Raw genomic sequence first — 18,279 nt, 5'->3', positions numbered from 1 at the left:
TGTGTATATCCATATACTACTATCACTACATCCATATCCATATATTAACCACAACATTAAAAGCCCCTGCCAACTTTCTTTGCTGCCTACCCACACAGAGATCACGGCACGTGACTGCTGCATCACCATTCACTATGTACTGCTGCGAAGTCCACGGGAACACTGATAAGATAACACATCTATACGTATACACACACCCTATGTTTGGCAGAAGTTTATGGAATGTCGGCTGTTGTTTTTCTGCTTTTGTGTGTGCTAATGAGGTCATAAAAACATTGGCCACACTGACAGTCAAACAATCAAAGATAGACAAACATGTACTTTTTCGGTCCGTTTCTATGGCAAATGTATCACAACATGAGCTTGTCTCTCCGTGTATCACCACAGGTTTAAGGTTATGGTTTAAGGTTTATACAACTAGCAGTTTAATGGCTATCGAGTGGTCCATTCCATTGGCTACACTGAAGCAAATTTACGTAGAGGGCAATAATCTTACAACCACCCTCCTATCCACTGGAAAAACTGTTGGCGGCCATTGCACGAAGTCCTTGGCTCTCAGCTGCTGCTCCAGATGTCACTTGGCGGGAAACCGTCTGCGTAGAGCAGAGGTAGCAGAAGTAGCACTTAATGCAGCTTTAATGCTTTCCCGTGACCCTCCCTGCTGCAATACATCGATTACAAAGCCAATGCCATACTTTTTTGTTTTTTTGTCTGCTTACCTGACTTTGGTAACTTTAACAGATATTTAATAACAAAAGATCAACATTTGAAGTCAGAAAGTGACATACCAGGTGACATGCCAGCCAAGCTGGCATGTCACCTCACCATGAAATAAAACAATTCCTTCACCCTTGTCTGTTCACCTTCCTTTATCCTGCCTCTTTGCAACCGATCAAACTAGAGCGTTGCGACTACTCAAAGATTGTAGAACTTTTTTGGAAAGAGAAAAAAACAAGCTCTGAAATTGGCTGGGGCTTACACATTGATACTGATTTAGATGACCAAACAAACTACTCACATACATCATGATAGGGCCCCTGGTGCTCTGTGGTCCTAATGAGGTGAGTTGGACAACTTACATGCCGTATGTACAGCCATGTAATTGGGTGCCCTCTCCCACAGAGCTTGTCATATGCTAAGAATTAGCCGTGGATGCGAACCAGATGACCCCGACCTTTCAGCTGTCGTGCACATGGAAAAACATCCATTCTTACTGTACACATACACAGAGAAAACTCATCGGCGTGGCACAGAGATCCCTCTACATTTCTACAAACATTTACCAAACGTAGTATTATCATACATAATTACATAATCTATAACGCTGACAGGTCACTCTTGTCCTGTCAATGCAAGCAATATCTCATCAACAATGAGGAGTTGGCAAAGAAAACTATGTGTTTGTTTCATTTTCACTTTTATTTGGAAATATATCTCGGGTAGAACAAAGAAAAAAAATATATATATATAATATACATTGTGAAACATTATGTTATGTACACATGTCAGGGGTTCACACTAGAAATCTTCACTTCACTTTTAAAATATGATATCAGATTCATTTTCTCGATGTGTTCGGTGGATTTGACTATGTACACACCAGCACATATATAAATGTATATATATGTACATATACATACATTCATAGGATGCGATCAAAAAACACCTGTGTTCACACAAGTATTCAGAATTCAAAAATTGAATAAAACGGAATGATGTACAATATGGTGAAGCCCCCTGCTGGTTGTAGCAAAAACATACATGAATTATGCATGGACGGCATTTTTACACCCATACTGCTTCACAACAAGGCATGGTGGTAGACATAAGCAAACAATATTCAAGCAGAACAGATAGGATATATATTTATACATAGAAAAAAAAAGCCTTTGTCATAGCCTTTACAAGGGTATGTCGTGACTACGTTTCCCAGAAGACCACTCTTCTGACTGCGTACAGCACCATGGTGTGTAGTGTGTGCTGCAATCTGGTAACAGATGAGCATGGCTGAGGCAGATTCTGTCAATTATTGACAAATTTACAAACTGAGACATTCACTTTCCTTGATATGCACTATGTGTAAGCTGAAACCCCTTTTGTGTTTTCAAAACGGGAACAAGTTGACAAGTCAACCCAATACCTGATCGAGATAGGACGTGGCTCTCCTGCGAGGGTTGGCGGTACAGTAAGGCCAGAGGCGCATTTAGAAGAAACGTCATCAAGTACTTTGAGCGGCTAACACTGACCAGGAGGCCTTGTTCTGACAATCGTCGGTGCGCTTTGCCTACAGCGGTGGTGTCACGGCAGTTTTTTTGCATTTTTTGCGTTGCTCCATCGTCGCCCTGGGGTCCTTGGCGATGAGCAGGTTGAGAAACTGATCTTTCCAAAGCTTTCCGAAAGTCCCGGTAGCTTATTGCAACGTTTCCTTCATTCGCTCTCAGTAGTTTATGTCCATCACCCGGGCACGCTGATGAGCTACGTCAAAATACAAGTAAAATACAAAGACTTCGGTCGGACCTCCTAAACATTGCGTAAGATGCAGGAATGTCGAAGAGAGACATTGGCAGCTTCCAAGAAGATTGAAAAACAAAAAAGGCTCGTGTTTGTTTTTTTCTTTTCTGCCCATCCAGGTGAAAATAGAAACACAAGGCTATTACCAAGGCGATCGGATACTTCAGACCGCATGAGAACAAGCTTATTTTATCGTCGACGGGGGAGATAAGGAGGGAGAACTGAACACACACACACACACACACACACACACACAGTACAACAGCAACTACAGTCTTTGTGAGAGTCGACAGCAGCGCAGATAGCAGCTCCTGGTTGGTGTACCTTTGTACAATAAATTAGATCTCCGACAATACTTACTCATACTAATCCACACACACACACACACACACACACACACACACACACACACACACACACACACACACACACACACACACACACACACACACACACACACACACACACACACACACACACGTTTGGGGGTGGTCAGTTGGCGGCACGGACCGTCCGGCTGCTCCTTGGGAAGCGGTGGACCTTGATGTGTTTGGACAGGTGGTCGCTGCGGGCAAACTTTTTCTCGCACAGGGGGCACTGGTACGGCTTGACTCCCGAGTGCGAGCGCCGGTGCCGGGAGAGCTCGTCCGACCGGGAGAACCTGCCGGGCCGGGAAGGCGGGGAGAGAGAGAGAGAGAGAGAGAGAGGGAGAGACTGTTATCGTTTCATTCCATTTATTATTTATAAGTGTGTTCATGATCAGGTTTCACAACGTTGCTGTGTTTTTGCGCTTCTATTCGAGGAGAGCGCGTGAGAGTTAGGTTAAGGAAGCTTTCACGCCCTTCCCTCCCTCCCCTCGTTCAGAAAATATACCCTCTCCCCTTAAGCACGGACAAAGGAGGGGAGAAGAAATGGGGTTGACCAAAACATTTATCTGTAAATTAAACGGCCTGTGCGCGTGCGTAAAAGACATTTGCCAGCGCTCTTATTGGCACGCATAGCCTTTGGCTGGCGCTAACAACGGTAACCGTCGTCTCTGCCCAAGCGTTCGTGCAATGCAAAAAGCCCCAAAAAACTGTATTGCCTTGGTCGCTTAGAGGAATAATTGACGTTTTGATTTTCAGAACCGATTTTTTTGCAGGGCGTGCAAATGGCAAACCAAACAGAGTGTGCAATGTAAAGATGAGAGCTCAGGGGTTTCTTCTTCAGCAATGCACTTCTGTCACTACCTAGTTCGGTAGCCCAAATGAGGCCACTCGAGCCTGACAAGATGATAAATCTGTACCGTCTGAAACCTGTAATTAAGAACCGACACTTATGGACCAGGAAGTCACTGGGCTTCACTTTCCGTCACAAACGAGAAAGGAATTCTAGAGATGCAACAAGCTCATGTATGTCCAAGATCACGTTTCTTGGACATACATGATTGACCTTATTCTTAATAAACAAACTGTTTATGTATGTATGCATGCATAAATATAAAAGATACAGGCTCAAAACAGACAACTGGGCGACCCGTTTGACTGCGACAAGGCACCATCAGTAGTTTTGCCTCGTCTACGCGAGCATGTCTGACCTTCAGCGCTGCATCCAGCACCGGTAGATTTGTGAGGGCTGTCACGGCGACTCGGAGCGTGTGGTGTGTGAATGTTTTTCTCCATTGGCCTCTCCTCGCATTCCCCACACGCACCTCCCGTCAGGAAAGCCCATGGCTTCCATCCCCCGATGACCAAGTGGGCCGCTCGGTCTTTGGTCTCGAAATGCTATCATATCAATTACACACCAGGGAAAAGATGTGCACTCCCTTCGTGCTGTTTAGCATATGTCATATTTACAATTGGAATGTGCTCTCTCTCTCTCTCTCTCTCTCTCTCTCTCTCTCTCTCTCTCTCTCTCTCTCTCTCTCTCTCTCTCTCTCTCTCTCTCTCTCTCTCTCTCTCTCTCTCTCTCTCTCTCTCTCTCTCTCTCTCTCTCTCTCTCTCTCTCTCCCCTCCTTGAGTGATTGTGTGCAAAAAAAAAAAACATCCATTGCCTGGCTATATCACTTGCTGCCTCCACCAACCATACACATGGGCGGGTGCGCGCGCGCGCGCGCACACACACACACACACACACACACACACACACACACACACACACACACACACACACACACACACACACACACACACACACACACACACACACACACACACACACACACACACACACCCCTTGCTTGCTCTCCATCTCAGTTACCTGGTTTCTAGACTTTGTTCTGCCGCTCCTCACACTTTCCGACATCCATTTATCACCTCCCCAGTCATTTTTGACAACACCATCACCCACATTCAAACTTAATCCTGCCTTATTGTCTTGACAAGAGAGCTTGGTGTGCACAGCCTAGATAATTACCACACTATCCCTAGCGTGCGCGCACACACACACACACACACACACACACACACACACACACACACACACAGTTCCGTTCCTAGGACCAGGTCGTTAAGGGAATTGGTCGATAAGCAATGACCCGTGTTATTTCATGGTAAGGGGGCGTGGCCATTGCCAACACTAGTGTAGTGAATACTGACTGACTGCGGAAGGGAGACTGAGACTGAGAACGGTGATGAGATGAGATGCTTGACGCTGAGACGCCGCACGCGCCCTCCAGTATTCTACACAGTGTACAATAGCGACTGATCGGAGAGCTGGTCCTAAGTCCGAACGGTCGTTAATCAGGTAGGTCGTTAAGTGAGGAGTACCTGTATATGTACTGTATATAGCCAGCAGCAGGTTGCCAGTTTTGCAAAGGAGTCACAGATGCTGCCCCCAACACTGAGCAGGGATGTTTTAGTGTTAAGGTCGCTGTTTAGATGGAAAATAAATGAATGATTTATTTTTTATAAATGATTGAATGTGTCAACTGAGTTGGCTCTCCTGTTACAGGGCCGTTTCTCCAGGCTGAGACAGGCAAACATTTGAAAGGCAAAAGGCTACTTACTGAAAGTTACATAATAGATTGACTGTTCAGGAGAACGTTTGTCAAAACGTGTCCCTATGGCAAACACACTGTTTGCCTGGTTGACTGCACCCACGCAAGACATAAATGCACACACCGTGTCAGGACTTGTCCCAGTTCTGGATTAAATGTGTTGGAGTGTGTGTAGGGTTTACAGAGAACAACCTCCATTCCAGTGCCCTAAGAAGGCAAAGGTTCCACTGTAGCCAGTTTCTTGTCACTTTCACCACCTGACCTTATGTTCTCAGGAAATGAGCCAGCTCAACGCAAGGCCAAGAATAACACTCCTTCGACTCATACTCTCGAACGTAAACAGAGGCTTTATTGAGAGGAGATATTTGATGTCTCTTGTTCTTTATCACAAAATATTTGGCTTATCAACTTGGATAAAACACACAACACACTACACTCCACTGCCCAGCTGTCATGTCCCAGTTGGAGTTGTCCAAGTTGGGCCCATGTGACCAGGGCCCACTAGATTCAGTTTACACTCGCAAGAAATAAAATGACACCAACCCCCTGCTATTTCTGCTTACCCCTCATATCTCGCTGCCTGACAACACGTAATACCGCAACCCAAACACATCTATTTCTATGCCGCTTGATATCATTCCAATTAGTTCTCAAGATGCATTATGATAGCAATTAAATGCTTTTCAGCGACAGAGCCAAGTGACAGAGAGGAAAAAGTGGCTAATTGTTTTCCTTTGACATTTCTATTTCAGATACTGTCCAGAGTCTGCAACTCAATTTCACAGCAAGCTTGGAAGACACTTCAGCTCTGCTACTTCATTATTGAGCCCTCACCCATCATAAAGTGCATTTTGCAGTTTTGTTTCCTTCAACTCTCTGGGTTTTTGTGTTTGGGGAGGGGTTTCGGGCCTCTGCTTTGTACAACTTAACTTAATGCAGACAGAGTGGAGCCCTGGTTTGGGGGTTAGGGGACTGTGGATTTCCACTGAAGATCCACTTAAGCCTTCATAGCTGGTGCTAATTGATGACCCGGAAGATACAGGTCAATTGACGTGTCAGTTAAAATCTGGGCCTCGCCTGGTTATGTGGATTGTGGACTAGTCCCATTGACATATAATTACCCATGCTTCCAAATGGGCCACACTAACAAATGGAGGCTAAGGCCCTTTGAAATCATGCAGCAGCAATAGTGAGCCTCCTGTTAATGCTTAGCCACACAAATAAGCAAACCATTAAACAGTTGTTATATAACCACTAATAAATAACTCTCAACCAGAGAGATAAACAGGGCCAGACCATAAAAAGCTGTTTATACAATCGGTATAGTTATTTTGTGCTTGTGGAGATAACTGAGGAAACATGATGAACTGACAATTTAGTCTTTGGAGTTTGCTATGAAGCGCATGCAATAGAGTGGACCCCGAAATAACCATGATTACTCTCATCATTGGTGCCATCATCAGGTACTCGCTCACCTCCATCCACAGCCAGACCAGTTGCAAGCGAAAGGCTTCTCCCCTGTGTGCCTCCTCAGATGGGCCTTTAGGTGGCTGCTCTTGGTGTACATCTTGGTGCATCCAGGAAAACTGCATTTGTGCATTTTGATTAGGTCCGCCATCGGATTCTTCTGGAACTTCTGCCCACCAACAAGAAGCCCTGCTCCCTGGCTGGCTGATCCATCTGCTAGACCAAGAGGCTTGGCTGCTATTGGGACTGGGGCAATGCGCACAAACTTAGAAGAGACATTAAGACTGGGGGACGGCAGGATCTGGGGCACCAGGGCAAATGTCTGACCCTGAATGTTGACCAGAAGCTGTGCAATTTTGATGTCTGAGGCAGGGGTGGACTGTGCAGGCTGGCTAGATGGGGTTAGAGGTGTCGTTTTGGGCTCCTGTTTGATATGAATAGGTTGAATTTGGAGGAGGACCGGCATCCCGTCACTGCTCTCATTAGCACTGCTCTCTGCTGATACAGGCTTGCTGTCTGGCCTCTTGGCCCCAGCGTGTGGCCCTGTGCTGGGTTCAGGCTTTGGGGTGATTGATGTGGTGTTGGTCTCACTGCTGGAGTCATTGGTGAGAGTAGAAGTGCTGGCGATGTGGACAGTTTGTTCTGAAGTCTTGGGCTTTGACTGCAGCCTTGGCCCCAGGGAGGCCTCCCTGCACAGCTCAATGCCATCCTCGACACCCAGGACCTCCTCCAGTCCCAGGCCTACAGTGGCACCATGATGGCTCTCCTGCTTTATGCTCACCACCTCCATGTTCTCCTCCAGGAACTCTTCGATTTCCTCCAGCGTGGGGTGGAAGGACACTCCAAGTGGTTCCTCCATTTCCACAGCAGTCCAGATGGGGAAGTCCAAATTCTCCTCTTTCACAGATTCCCGTTTAGAAGGCGTGTCCTTCCGTGAATCCCAGAGGAAGGAGGAAATGGGCACAGGGGCCAGTGCACCACCGGTGCTTCCAAGAGAGGTCTGGGAGAGCAAGTAGTCAAGAATGCTATCCTGACTCTCAGCGCTGGAGCTGCTGCCATAGCTAGAGCTCAGCACCTGGGAGTCTGGGCTGGAGCAAGAGCGAGGGCTAGAGGACTCGCTCAGGTCATCCTCAGAAAAGGGCGAGGGCATCACCTGGTAGGAGTCAGAGTCCGAAACCATGTCAGACAGACGGTAGGTTGGTGAAGAGCCACTGTAAAGCAGGAAAGTCTCTTCCTTCACTAAGAAGTTATCCACCATCCCCGGCTTAAAAAAAAAGGAAAAAAAGTCAAAAAACTCTTGTCTGGAAAAGCTTTAAAAAAAAGTTTGTTGATGAATTATCCCTTAACTTTACTCGGCCAGATAAACCCGGAAAGGGGTGAAACCACAAGGCCACTCTTCTGAGATAGTGGAACACCTGTTGTTCTCTTTCAGGCTACCAAAGGAAGGTGTGTGGAAGGCAAAGCGCTTGTGAACCAAGGCCCCCAGCTGAGATGTGTCTATAAAAGAATAAACACAGATATATGGGGTTAAGTATCAGATTCGAATGATGCACTTTCATAGACTAGAGCTGAAGATCAGACAACAATGGTTTGCAAGCTCAAAATGTGTGTGCCAAAAAACAAAAAAAAAAAACAATATCCTTGACTCAATACAATTTTCTTACTTTTTTTCTGTATTTTTTTCTGGTGTGAGGTTATTTATTCATCAAAACTATCTTGTATGTATATAGCCTTCAAGGATACAAGTTATGTCGTTTTTTTGTTTGTTTTTTTAAACATTAGCAATAATTTCAGGAAAAGTTCATTGTGAAAAGGTAAAGGCCAGGTGAAGAAAATAATCTTTAGAAAAAATGGTCATTTGTTTTAAATGTGTACAACTGTATAGAGTTGAATGTACAAGCGTACACCTGAACAACTCCTCTGGCTGGCTTGACCTAAGTGACCTTAGTCAGGGAGGGGGATGTTAAAACAGAATCTTTTGCAATACTGCATATTTTAGTAAGTATTAAATAAGTACAGTATAAGTACTTATAAGTACAGCATGTATGGATTCTATTTTCCACATATGTATGCACACTTGAGAGCGTGAATCATGGATACAGAGGATTTATTGATTATATATATATATATATATATTTATTTTTTGTATGTATATAGTCATATTTTCAAATTTTAAGTTTACTTTTAGATTTATAGTAAATTGCCAGTTGTTTTACGCTGTTCGCGCTATTCCCCCTATTCCTAGTGGTCCCTGGGCTCAGTGACCGACAGTAACCGCCAGAGAGGCCCTCAACTGTTTTTTTTCCCTCTCTTATTATTATTATTATTATTATTATTATTATTATTATCATTATCAGCAGGCACCGCGTGGGGCAGCCACGAGCACCTGCTGTGTTTACAGGACACTGGTTCAATGAACCGTTTTTCATTCTCCGAGTTGAGTTCTAACGCGGCTTTACTCCATCAGAGAAACGAACCCCGTCATCCCCCCGTCAGTGCTGTCGCTACCCAAATCCCGCGGGCACGCGCGCCCAGATATATAGTTATTAAAAACGCTATATTAAAAAAAAAAAAACAAAAAAAAATAAACGGGACGGTGTGGCTGGTTAAAAGGCATAACCCTACCACGCATATTGGACAAATAAGCAAGCATTCCTTTGAGTTTGTTGATGTAAGTGTATATGTGTGTGTGTGTGTTGAATCCCATTCAACTCGCGCAGCGTCGCGCGGGTGCCGCCCGACCCGCTCAAACGACCCCGTCGTGGCCGCGGGGCGCGCGAGTGAGGGTCGCGCGCGCGCGCCTCGGTCCCACAACGTAAACATGTTTTCGTCCCGCGTGCTGCAGCATATGGCGGCGGGGGGGGGCAGGGGGCAGGGGGGGGGGGGGCGCCCAGCGTTGTATCCAGCGGAGGAATCAGGAAAAAGAAGAAAGAAAAAAAAAATGTGCTCGATAAATAAACAACAACAACAACAACAACAACAAAACGCGCGTGATCTTACCTCGCTGGCTCAGAGCAGCACGACCCCCGCGCGCGGCGCTGCGCTCCTTTCCATCCCGCGCGACACGTCCGTTCAGCGGCGCAGCGCGTGATTCGCCCTTGAGACTCGCGCGGAGCGGAGCGGCGGCGGCAGCGTGCGGGACTGACTGTGCAGCGCGAGCCTGTGGAGTTGTACTATATTGGCGTCACATGACTCCCCCCCAGCCCCCAGCGCCAGCTTTTTAGGTGGTTTTTTTTTTTGTGTGTGTTGTTTTTTGTTTTTTTCTGGCCGGGGCTGAAGGCTCGTCCCTGCTCTGCCGCGCGATTGGCCGCCGCGGCTCGGGGGCCGGTCCTCACGGACACGTCGATCAGGATTGCGGGGTTCGACATGTGGGGCTTTCGACGCCGCTCGACCGTCGCCCAGCCGGTGCGTGCTGAAACTCCAGAAAGTGCAAAAGCGTGCGTTCAATTGTAGACATCCGCTGGGGCAGCGCTGCGTGGGCCACCTGCCCTCATCCCCCGTCTTCTCATCAAGTATCAGTATTCAACGACGAATAAGGTCATGTTTGCCTAGTCGACCTCTGTCAATAGCGAATGGAAGAAATATCAGATAAGTATACAGATGAGAAAATATGAAGGTGATCAACTGTGAGATAGGAGTGTTTATTTAGTATTCCATTTCTCTATATCACTTGCAGGGGGCATGTGCCAAACAAGTCTGTGTGTGTGTGTGTGTGTGTGTGCAAGCACAGGTTACTATAGGTCACTTCCATTCAGTGCCGGCCATGTGACTGACTTACGAGCCTAACAACAGCCACAACGATGACGACTAGGCCGACAAACAGAGGAACTCGCTTTCGCGGGAAGAATGCAGGCCAACCCGTACAGTAGGGCCAGGGTTGGAGAGCGGAAGTGTCTCCAATCCATTCGGGTGTTCCTCAACACACCGTTTGTTTTAAGCATGTGCTGCAGGGTCCTGAGAGAGGCCCCTGATTAGAGGCAGAGAATGAGTATTATTCCTGGAATGGCGGCTGCAATTAACGGTATCCACATAATTGCCTACAAGGGCCCAGGCTCCTCTCTCTATCTCTTTCTCTCCCTGTCACATTTGCATAGCGCCTGTAGGAAGGCAACTGAACGTTCCCTGAGTGCTCAGTTATATCAGCCTCTGCAGAGGCAAATTAGAGTGGTCTGAACCCTTCTCAAAGGCGTCGGCAAAAAGGCGGTTTTGAATTAAGCTTAGTTTGATGTATTGTTTTGGATAGCATAAATACTTAGCCCTGGTCATTATTAGTGACACCCCCCACCCCCAGCCCTAAAGTGCCTCTGCTTGGCGCTGCTCAACGCAGGCGGGAGTGTGACGTGGTGCGACAGTGACAAGAAGCTATGTGTCGTGCGACATCCACCAAGCGGCCCAGATGGCAGCCTGAGCCACATGTCAAACAGCTGGAGCAAATGCAGGGCGACTGCACGCTGGTCTGGGGGCTGGGGGTCGTCACTTGCCTTTCACCTACTTTGTTCAACCGCCCCCCCCCACCCACAGAATCTCAGAAATTACTGCACAGGCGACATACTGCATTAACAGCAACAACGATCATATATGCTCAGCCACCTACAGAAACCGTATCTTAATAGCATCGTAGTATTTTTCTTTTTCATTCTCCTTTGAAATAGACGTCATAATACACCACTTCTTGATAGTCATTAAGAACCTCCAATTGATTTTGCTTGCAGTCAACCTCCCTGACAACACGGGATATGTGCCAGAAGCATTTTACATGCATTGAATGAGCATTAATCACAATCATTAATTATATTTCTAACACACTACAAAAAGCAACACACTGACATTCTGGAATCTGAACGGACAAAAAAATATATATATCTTAAGAAACGTGTGGCCTCCAGAGAATTTAATTAAAACACACTGTGTACAGGTTATAAATGCATTGCGTCAAAATGGTATTCTAATCGTACTACACCACTCACCAGTGGGCTGAAGCGGAACTCAATGAATTAACTCCCACATTATTCTTACGCTCAGGGATAAATCCAATGAATTTCAAGTCAAGCTTAATAAACCTTATTAAGCCCTGTCTGTGTGTGTGTGTGTGTGTGTGTGTGTGTGTGTTCGCATGCGTATGTGTGTGTTTGCTAGAGAAGATCCTACTATGTAGGAAAGCTTGCAAAGCCAGAGTGGCACAGTTCCAGTAGGCCTACTTTGAAAGTGCATTAAGGAAAACTTACCAAATAAGCACCAATAGGATCTTGGGGAAGGGTTTTTAGTGTTTTTTTTTTAAGTAGATTTATTTCAAATGTTGCACATGGTCTTCTAACCAATATTCAAACAATGTTTGAATGTTGGAAGGAGGATTGAGAACAATGCTCCCAGACATCCTCAACCGTACAGTCCTCCCAGTTATCCATGTCACCTTAGTCACCTTGTTCTGGAAACATTGGTGTTTCTGTTTCCCAGAGTGATTCCTCAGACCTGTTTGTGTTACACATCCTCCCGCTCTTGTTGATAGCGGGCCCTGTGACCCAAATGCCAACCAGCATGTCACCTAAAGCACAGGCAGCGTGGTGACAATCTGAGAGCATCCAGCATCCAACAGAGAGAACGACTTTAACGCTCCCCAACTGTCTGTGTGTGTGTGTGTGTGTGTGCGTGCGTGTGCGTGTGTGTGTGTTATAATATATTGTATACTATGATAAAGAAAAGGCATTTGAGTTTGGGCTTTGGCGCCATCATCTGGCAGGATGAAAAAGTAAATACTGTACTCAACCAGAGTAGTATCCGTTACTATAGCGACAGAACGTAAACTAAATGGAAGAAGGAGAGTCTGGTTCGAAAGGAAGCTCGAACATAAAGTTTGCAGCCTTTTTGTAGCAAAGACATTGTTACAAGAGACGGATGAGAGGTAATACAATAATCAAATTATTATGTTGCTTGTGTTTTTTTATTGTTTTTTTTTTTTTTTTACAGGTAAGATTGACGATCTACATTCATTTGGGCTCTGAAATTCCATTTCTTCCCTTACCCTAACAGGTCAGGGTTCTTCTGCAGGCCAACACCCAACACATTGCAGGAGCCTGATCTGTGGCGGAGATGTTGAGAAGTACATTTCCCAGTAAGTGTGTTACTCAGAACACACACTACTCCCAGGATGTGGGTCTTTTCGCTCAGTGATTGGTATCTTTGGTTGTCTTCCACAGAGGAACTGTCGATGCGTTCAGGCCCTCTGGTCGTTTCGGAGACAGATTGCACCGCCGAGTCGTGCAAAGCAGGTGCAAAATATATTAAATATATAACTCTTTAGCAAATTACTCTATGTATTTACCACTGAAATCCTACTACATTTAACGATTTTTTGTTTTGGCTGATATTTTTACTCTGCATCAATGGACCAATTACCAAGTACAAAGTGAATATCATCTTGAAGGGTCCCATAACTTTTTGGTTTCAACAATTTGGTGTCACTCCACAAAACCGTACACTAGTTAGCCGTACTTAGCTGTACCTCAGAATGCCATTTCAGACACAGCCTACATGATCTCCTGCCAGGTGTCAGACGAGGACACATGCTCGTCTGACATACTCTGATGTGCTTGTTATTTGTACGAGGTACTCCACATTTTACACAGATGTCGCATTCCAAGAATTTAGGAAGAAAAACACAAACTAGAATGAACTGACTATGGGGCAGATGAGATTTGCAGAAAGAGATAAAATAGAGCGTGATAGAGCAGTGTTTGGCAATATTAATTTCCTGTTGCTTTCCCGTGCATATGATGCTTGCCGTATTCAATTTGATGTGACCAGACCAGAGAACGAGGAAGATACAATGGAGTCCCTTCAAAGTGCCGCCGGATACTAGCATTTTTCCGCTCGCGGCCAAGGAGAAGGAAGACAGAAAAGAGGTTTGGACGCTTGCAACCATCTGTGTCCGATACGGGAGATCAGTGTTCCGTGCCACACGAAAAAGGTCCGCTGCTTCTCCCTCCTGCGCCCGCAGGAGACGCGCAGGTACCTCGCTCTCCCCATCCGCGAGAGGGTGACGTATGCTGGGCGCCTGGAGGCCGATCGGAGGGAGCTGCGCAAGGAGCTGTCACAGGCTCTGGGGGCAGAAGAGGATGAGGGGGACCCGAAGAGGCCGAGCCAGACAAAAGGGCGTCGAGTCGGACTGAGCAACATCCGCGGCAACACGGCCCTTAGGATGGCCATGATCAGAGGAGGTGAGCGGGGATGGGAGCAGGGGAGGGGAGGGCAGGTGGGCAGGGTTTTCCAGTCAAGCGGCCCCTCCAATCAAGCCTAATCGTTGACGCTGCGTGTCCCCAGACAACGTCGAGAAAGAGAGCCGACTGGACTACGTCACCAAGAAACGGGAGGTGTTGCGGCTGGAGGTAATCTGACAGCTTTCAACTTCAACATGAAGAACCAACTGTGTGTGAATAGCACAGTATAGCATGTTTGGTAGGGTGGAGTGGGAGCCCACACTTGTGGACCGGAATGGAGTGTACACAATTACCCAGTGAGCACTAGACTCACATTTACATCGCTCGCTTGGTCTAATTCAGGTTGAAATTGAGTCGCGCTCGTTGACCCTAGGAATCACTGGCGTGTAAATGGACCACATTTAGCTGAAATTGGATTTTAGAGCTCTGTCATTGCCTAATCTAACGTGAATAACAGTGAAATGCAGTCGTTGAAAATACATTGAGAAGACTAAGCCTTCACGTTTGAACCAAATTTATTTTCGAGTTGCTTTCGGTTTTCTTCTCCTCCCTCTCTCCCCCCTGCATCCCTCCGCCGTTCCTCCACTCAGTACTCTCTGATGGTGAAGCGGGAGGAGATCCAGAAGTTGGAGGAGGCCACCGTGGAGGAAGAGAGGAGGATGAGACGGGCCCAGGAGCAGCTGGAGAACGACACCTTGCTGTTCGAGGAGTTCCTCAAAGAGAACGATAAGCACTCGGTGGAGGCCATTAAAGTGTAATTCCAACTCCTGCTTTGCTCGCCACATGAATTACAAAAGGGCTCGAGATGTCCTGTATAATGTCCTTCTAAATAATATCTGTAAATTACATCCATTTTCAAATGGACGTCCTTATTTTCGGCATTGCACAGGGCGGAAAACGAGACAAAACGCAAGCTGGAGAAGATGACTGAGGTCAAGAGGCTGACCGCTGAAATTATGACCATTAAAAGGTAGTGCTCTGGTGACACCAATTTGTGCGCTGTGTTTGCACACACAGACGTGTAGTTTTGTAAAACCCGGCGTCGCCGTCACCAAATCCAAGTCTGCACCCATGTCTGTGGACCTGTGATGCCTGGCTTTCCCACACAGCAAAATCTTGAAGAATGAGGAGATCCTGAAGGAGTACAAGATGTACAAGGACTTCCTGTTCAAGCTGTCCCCTACTGAGTGGCAGGACGCCCAGAGGGCCAAGGCCCAGGAAGCCAAGACTTCACTGCCTGACGCCCGTGACACGAGGAGAGACACAAAGGACGCAGAGAACAAGGCTGCACACAAGCACAGTGAGTGTTTCACCTGTGAGGCTCCTTCAGGCGAGTCGATGCAAGATCTGCCACAAAACGGAGAGGGATGGCTCATTTGAGAATATGCGTATGGGAAAGGATTCACAGAAATGCACGTATGATGCGATTTGAGCGTGAAAATGAACCTACGGATGTTTTCACAATGTGGCATTCACCATAAATTTCCACTACAGCAGATCATTGAAATAAAAAGTAAAGTGGTCAGAAGAGTTGGTTCAGCTCTGAGTTGTGAATGGAATTCTCCTAAGAATCATTGAATTCTGTCAAAACGGTTTATTTTGGTCGAATGTTGAAAATCAGCCACGTGTAAATTAGTCACATTCAATATGAATTATAGAAAATGCCTAGAACTTTTTTGCCTTGGTCTTTAATTTAGTCCTCAGTAATTATTTCTTTCAAGAGTCGAAGATTCACTCGACCGTCGAGCTTTGACAAGGCTACCTGTGATTCATGATGATTTAAACATGCACATCCAAGTTCAGGAACAATTGGTATTCATCGCCTGTCACACAAAAACCAGGGGACACTGCTTCAAAGAATTTTGGAAAGGTTTTGTGAATAGGATCCAGTGACTTTTCTTCCTATGGGTATGACTGGAAAGCATGTATTCACAGGTTCGGAGAAACAGGTCCGAGAGCTGCCCCCGGCCAGGGGTCCCAGGTTGTCCTCAAGACAAAACGTCAAGTCCCCGGCCCAAAGCACCAAATTGTGAGTAAATATCGCCATTAAGTCCCTTTGATGCAATGTGAACATGAGGTAGACACTGAATCGAACCTCTGTATTTGTGATATTTCAGGATCCCTCTTACCCGCTCGAACAGCGATGGCTCGGGATATGAGGTAAATAATCCTTACGTAATGATTCAAATAATCATTGAAGCAGCGCCGGACCATTCATCGAAGCAAACCACGTGGCTTTGCAGGATGAGCCCGAGCTGTTCTTCTCTGAGCCGCAGCAGCTTCTCAGTCTGCTGACAGAGCTGGAGGAGCAGAACTTCTCTCTGATCCAGAATTCCAGAGAGACGGAGGAGGCTCTGGAGGAGCTCCAACGCGGCGTGGAGATCAACAAGAAGAAGATGTAAGACTCCAGGGGTCAAAGCTTCTCAGCAGGATCACAGGATTCATTCAAGGAAGGCTCAATCTAGTTTCCGTATTTCTCTCTCAAACGAGCAAATCAGGTTTCATACTAGGGAAGCAGGGTTTCTTAGAATCGTGTGCTTGATACTTCAGGGCAGAGGAAACAGAGCAGCTGATGGCACAGATTGACAGCTTGTCCCAGACCATTGCCAGGGAGAAGGAGAGGGCGGCACAGCTGGAACTGAAAGCCCGCCTCTGCAACTTTGGCAAATTAAAAGCTTCGGAAGAGGTGCGGGAGCAATTTAAACCGCACGATAAATACCAAGCGTTGTGTTTTTGTCTGTCGATGCATCCTCCCTCCGTTGCTACCCTTAATGTTCCTTAAATTCCTGCCATTCTTCAGGACCACATGCTGGACACCCTGGGCTGTAAGGTGGAAGGGGTGTACCGTTGCTGCGTGGGGGACAAGAAGGCTAACCTCAGCACGCTGCAGATGCTGTCCGACATCGAGAGCCGCCTGCTGGCACTGCTGGAGAGCATGGAGAGCATCCCCGCCGAAACCCTGGAGAGGGTGGAGAGGTTCAAGGAACGCGAGAGGAGGATCAGGTAACTCTAAAAAGTTAATATTTCACCACCAAACAGTCATCATGTGGGGCTTTAACCCCATGCCAGCCACTTTAAGGCAAAACCTTTATCCAATTGTTACCCCCGTTTGCGGACATAGGCAGCGCGATGAGAAGCTGAGAGAGAAGAAGGAGCATCAGGAGGACCGGCTGAAGAAGGCTCTGGAGAGATCCCAGGCAGACATCAAGAAAACGGCAAGTCTTGAGTTAGACTACGAACAACCCTTCTACTTCAAGATGTTAAACCAAGACTATAGTTCAATGAAACGATTTTAAAGACATATAGCAGTCTTTCTTACCTCAATATAAAATATATATACTGCCACTAACCTTTATCAGCTTTTCTGGTCACTGTGTGGTGAACCACATTCTCCAAAATATACTTTTGACTAAAATATGAAGGTCACAACTTCCAATGAGTACATACATAGGGACTAGTAGCTACTTCACTGTTGAAGTGAAATAGTCCCTTTAATTAAATTAAAATCATTGATAGCCGTGTTGTATCAAGAGTCGCTTTCAATATACTTACATGGGACATTTCAACCTGTTTTATATATATTAGTTTAGACTCACTTTAAGAAACCAATGGAAGTTGATGAAGAGCAGGAAAAGATACATCGATTCTCAACAGAACATACTAGAACGTAAGAGGCAGTTTATCAACTTATAGGTAAGGAAAGGAGCAAAATGTTCCACAAAAATTTCACATCACTTCAAAGCACCCATTGGTGCCACCTTATGAGTAGTTTGACCTTATTAGGGCCTTATTCAAAAGCTTTAATGTACAAAACTTTACTTGGAAAAAGGCAAACTTTTTAAACATCTTTTCTAATTACAGAACGGGAGAAGGCTGATGGCCAGATCAAAGCCCATTGACCATAAAATCAAGTTAAAAAATATGAACGACACCTCGGAAATGGAAGAAATCCATGCCTACTTCTTCAGCTGAGGACCCCGTTGAGTAAGACAGAACTAACACAGAGGCCGCTATTAAGTCAATAATTCTGATTAGTTTTAAGGCCTAAAACATTCACTGTATATAGAAGCAAACATGTTATTTGTATGAAATAAAATAAGGAAACTGTGT

The 18,279-nt window shown here is 46.0% G+C and overlaps 2 protein-coding genes across 4 annotated transcripts; one reads left to right on the top strand and one right to left on the bottom strand.

The window, feature by feature from the left end:
• Positions 1-1,398: 1,398 nt before the first annotated feature.
• Positions 1,399-10,201, bottom strand: klf15 (Kruppel like factor 15). Its single transcript, XM_080001673.1, has 3 exons — positions 9,956-10,201; positions 6,964-8,452; positions 1,399-3,172 (listed from the first exon to the last, which is right to left on the bottom strand). Exons 2-3 carry the CDS (start codon positions 8,211-8,213, stop codon positions 3,004-3,006), a joined length of 1,419 nt encoding a protein of 472 aa, XP_079857799.1. The 5' UTR covers positions 8,214-8,452; positions 9,956-10,201; the 3' UTR covers positions 1,399-3,003.
• A 10-nt stretch (positions 10,202-10,211) lies between these two features.
• cfap100 (cilia and flagella associated protein 100) lies at positions 10,212-18,216 on the top strand. 3 transcript variants are annotated; one of them, XM_080001669.1, is made up of 16 exons: positions 10,212-10,360; positions 12,983-13,064; positions 13,150-13,221; positions 13,757-13,854; positions 13,950-14,169; positions 14,273-14,337; positions 14,760-14,923; positions 15,059-15,139; positions 15,279-15,469; positions 16,105-16,198; positions 16,287-16,329; positions 16,413-16,567; positions 16,720-16,855; positions 16,970-17,172; positions 17,291-17,384; positions 18,031-18,216. In XM_080001669.1, the coding sequence occupies exons 2-16, from the start codon at positions 13,043-13,045 to the stop codon at positions 18,139-18,141; spliced, it is 1,749 nt and encodes a 582-aa protein (XP_079857795.1). In that variant the 5' UTR covers positions 10,212-10,360; positions 12,983-13,042; the 3' UTR covers positions 18,142-18,216. The 3 variants fall into 3 exon arrangements, with proteins under 3 accessions (XP_079857795.1, XP_079857794.1, XP_079857796.1); XM_080001668.1 differs by having other exon boundaries at positions 10,212-10,492; XM_080001670.1 differs by lacking the exon at positions 10,212-10,360 and adding an exon at positions 12,714-12,854.
• Positions 18,217-18,279: the final 63 nt, after the last annotated feature.

Source organism: Zeus faber, assembly GCF_960531495.2.
Source record: "Zeus faber genome assembly, chromosome: 5".
Lineage (NCBI taxonomy): Eukaryota > Metazoa > Chordata > Actinopteri > Zeiformes > Zeidae > Zeus > Zeus faber.
The sequence above is the reverse complement of the archived record's forward strand: the minus strand, read 5'-3'. Positions and strand labels throughout refer to the sequence as shown.

Coding starts and splice junctions, on each gene's coding strand:
- cfap100 (XM_080001669.1), top strand. CDS start 13,043: ATGTTGAGAAGTACATTTCCCA. Junction 15,140..15,278: donor GAAATTATGACCATTAAAAG/GTAGTGCTCTGG, acceptor TTTCCCACACAG/CAAAATCTTGAAGAATGAGG. Junction 16,568..16,719: donor GAGATCAACAAGAAGAAGAT/GTAAGACTCCAG, acceptor TTGATACTTCAG/GGCAGAGGAAACAGAGCAGC.
- klf15 (XM_080001673.1), bottom strand. CDS start 8,213: ATGGTGGATAACTTCTTAGTGAAGGAAGAGACTTTCCTGCTTTACAGT. Junction 3,173..6,963: donor TGGTCTGGCTGTGGATGGAG/GTGAGCGAGTAC, acceptor CCGGCCCGGCAG/GTTCTCCCGGTCGGACGAGC.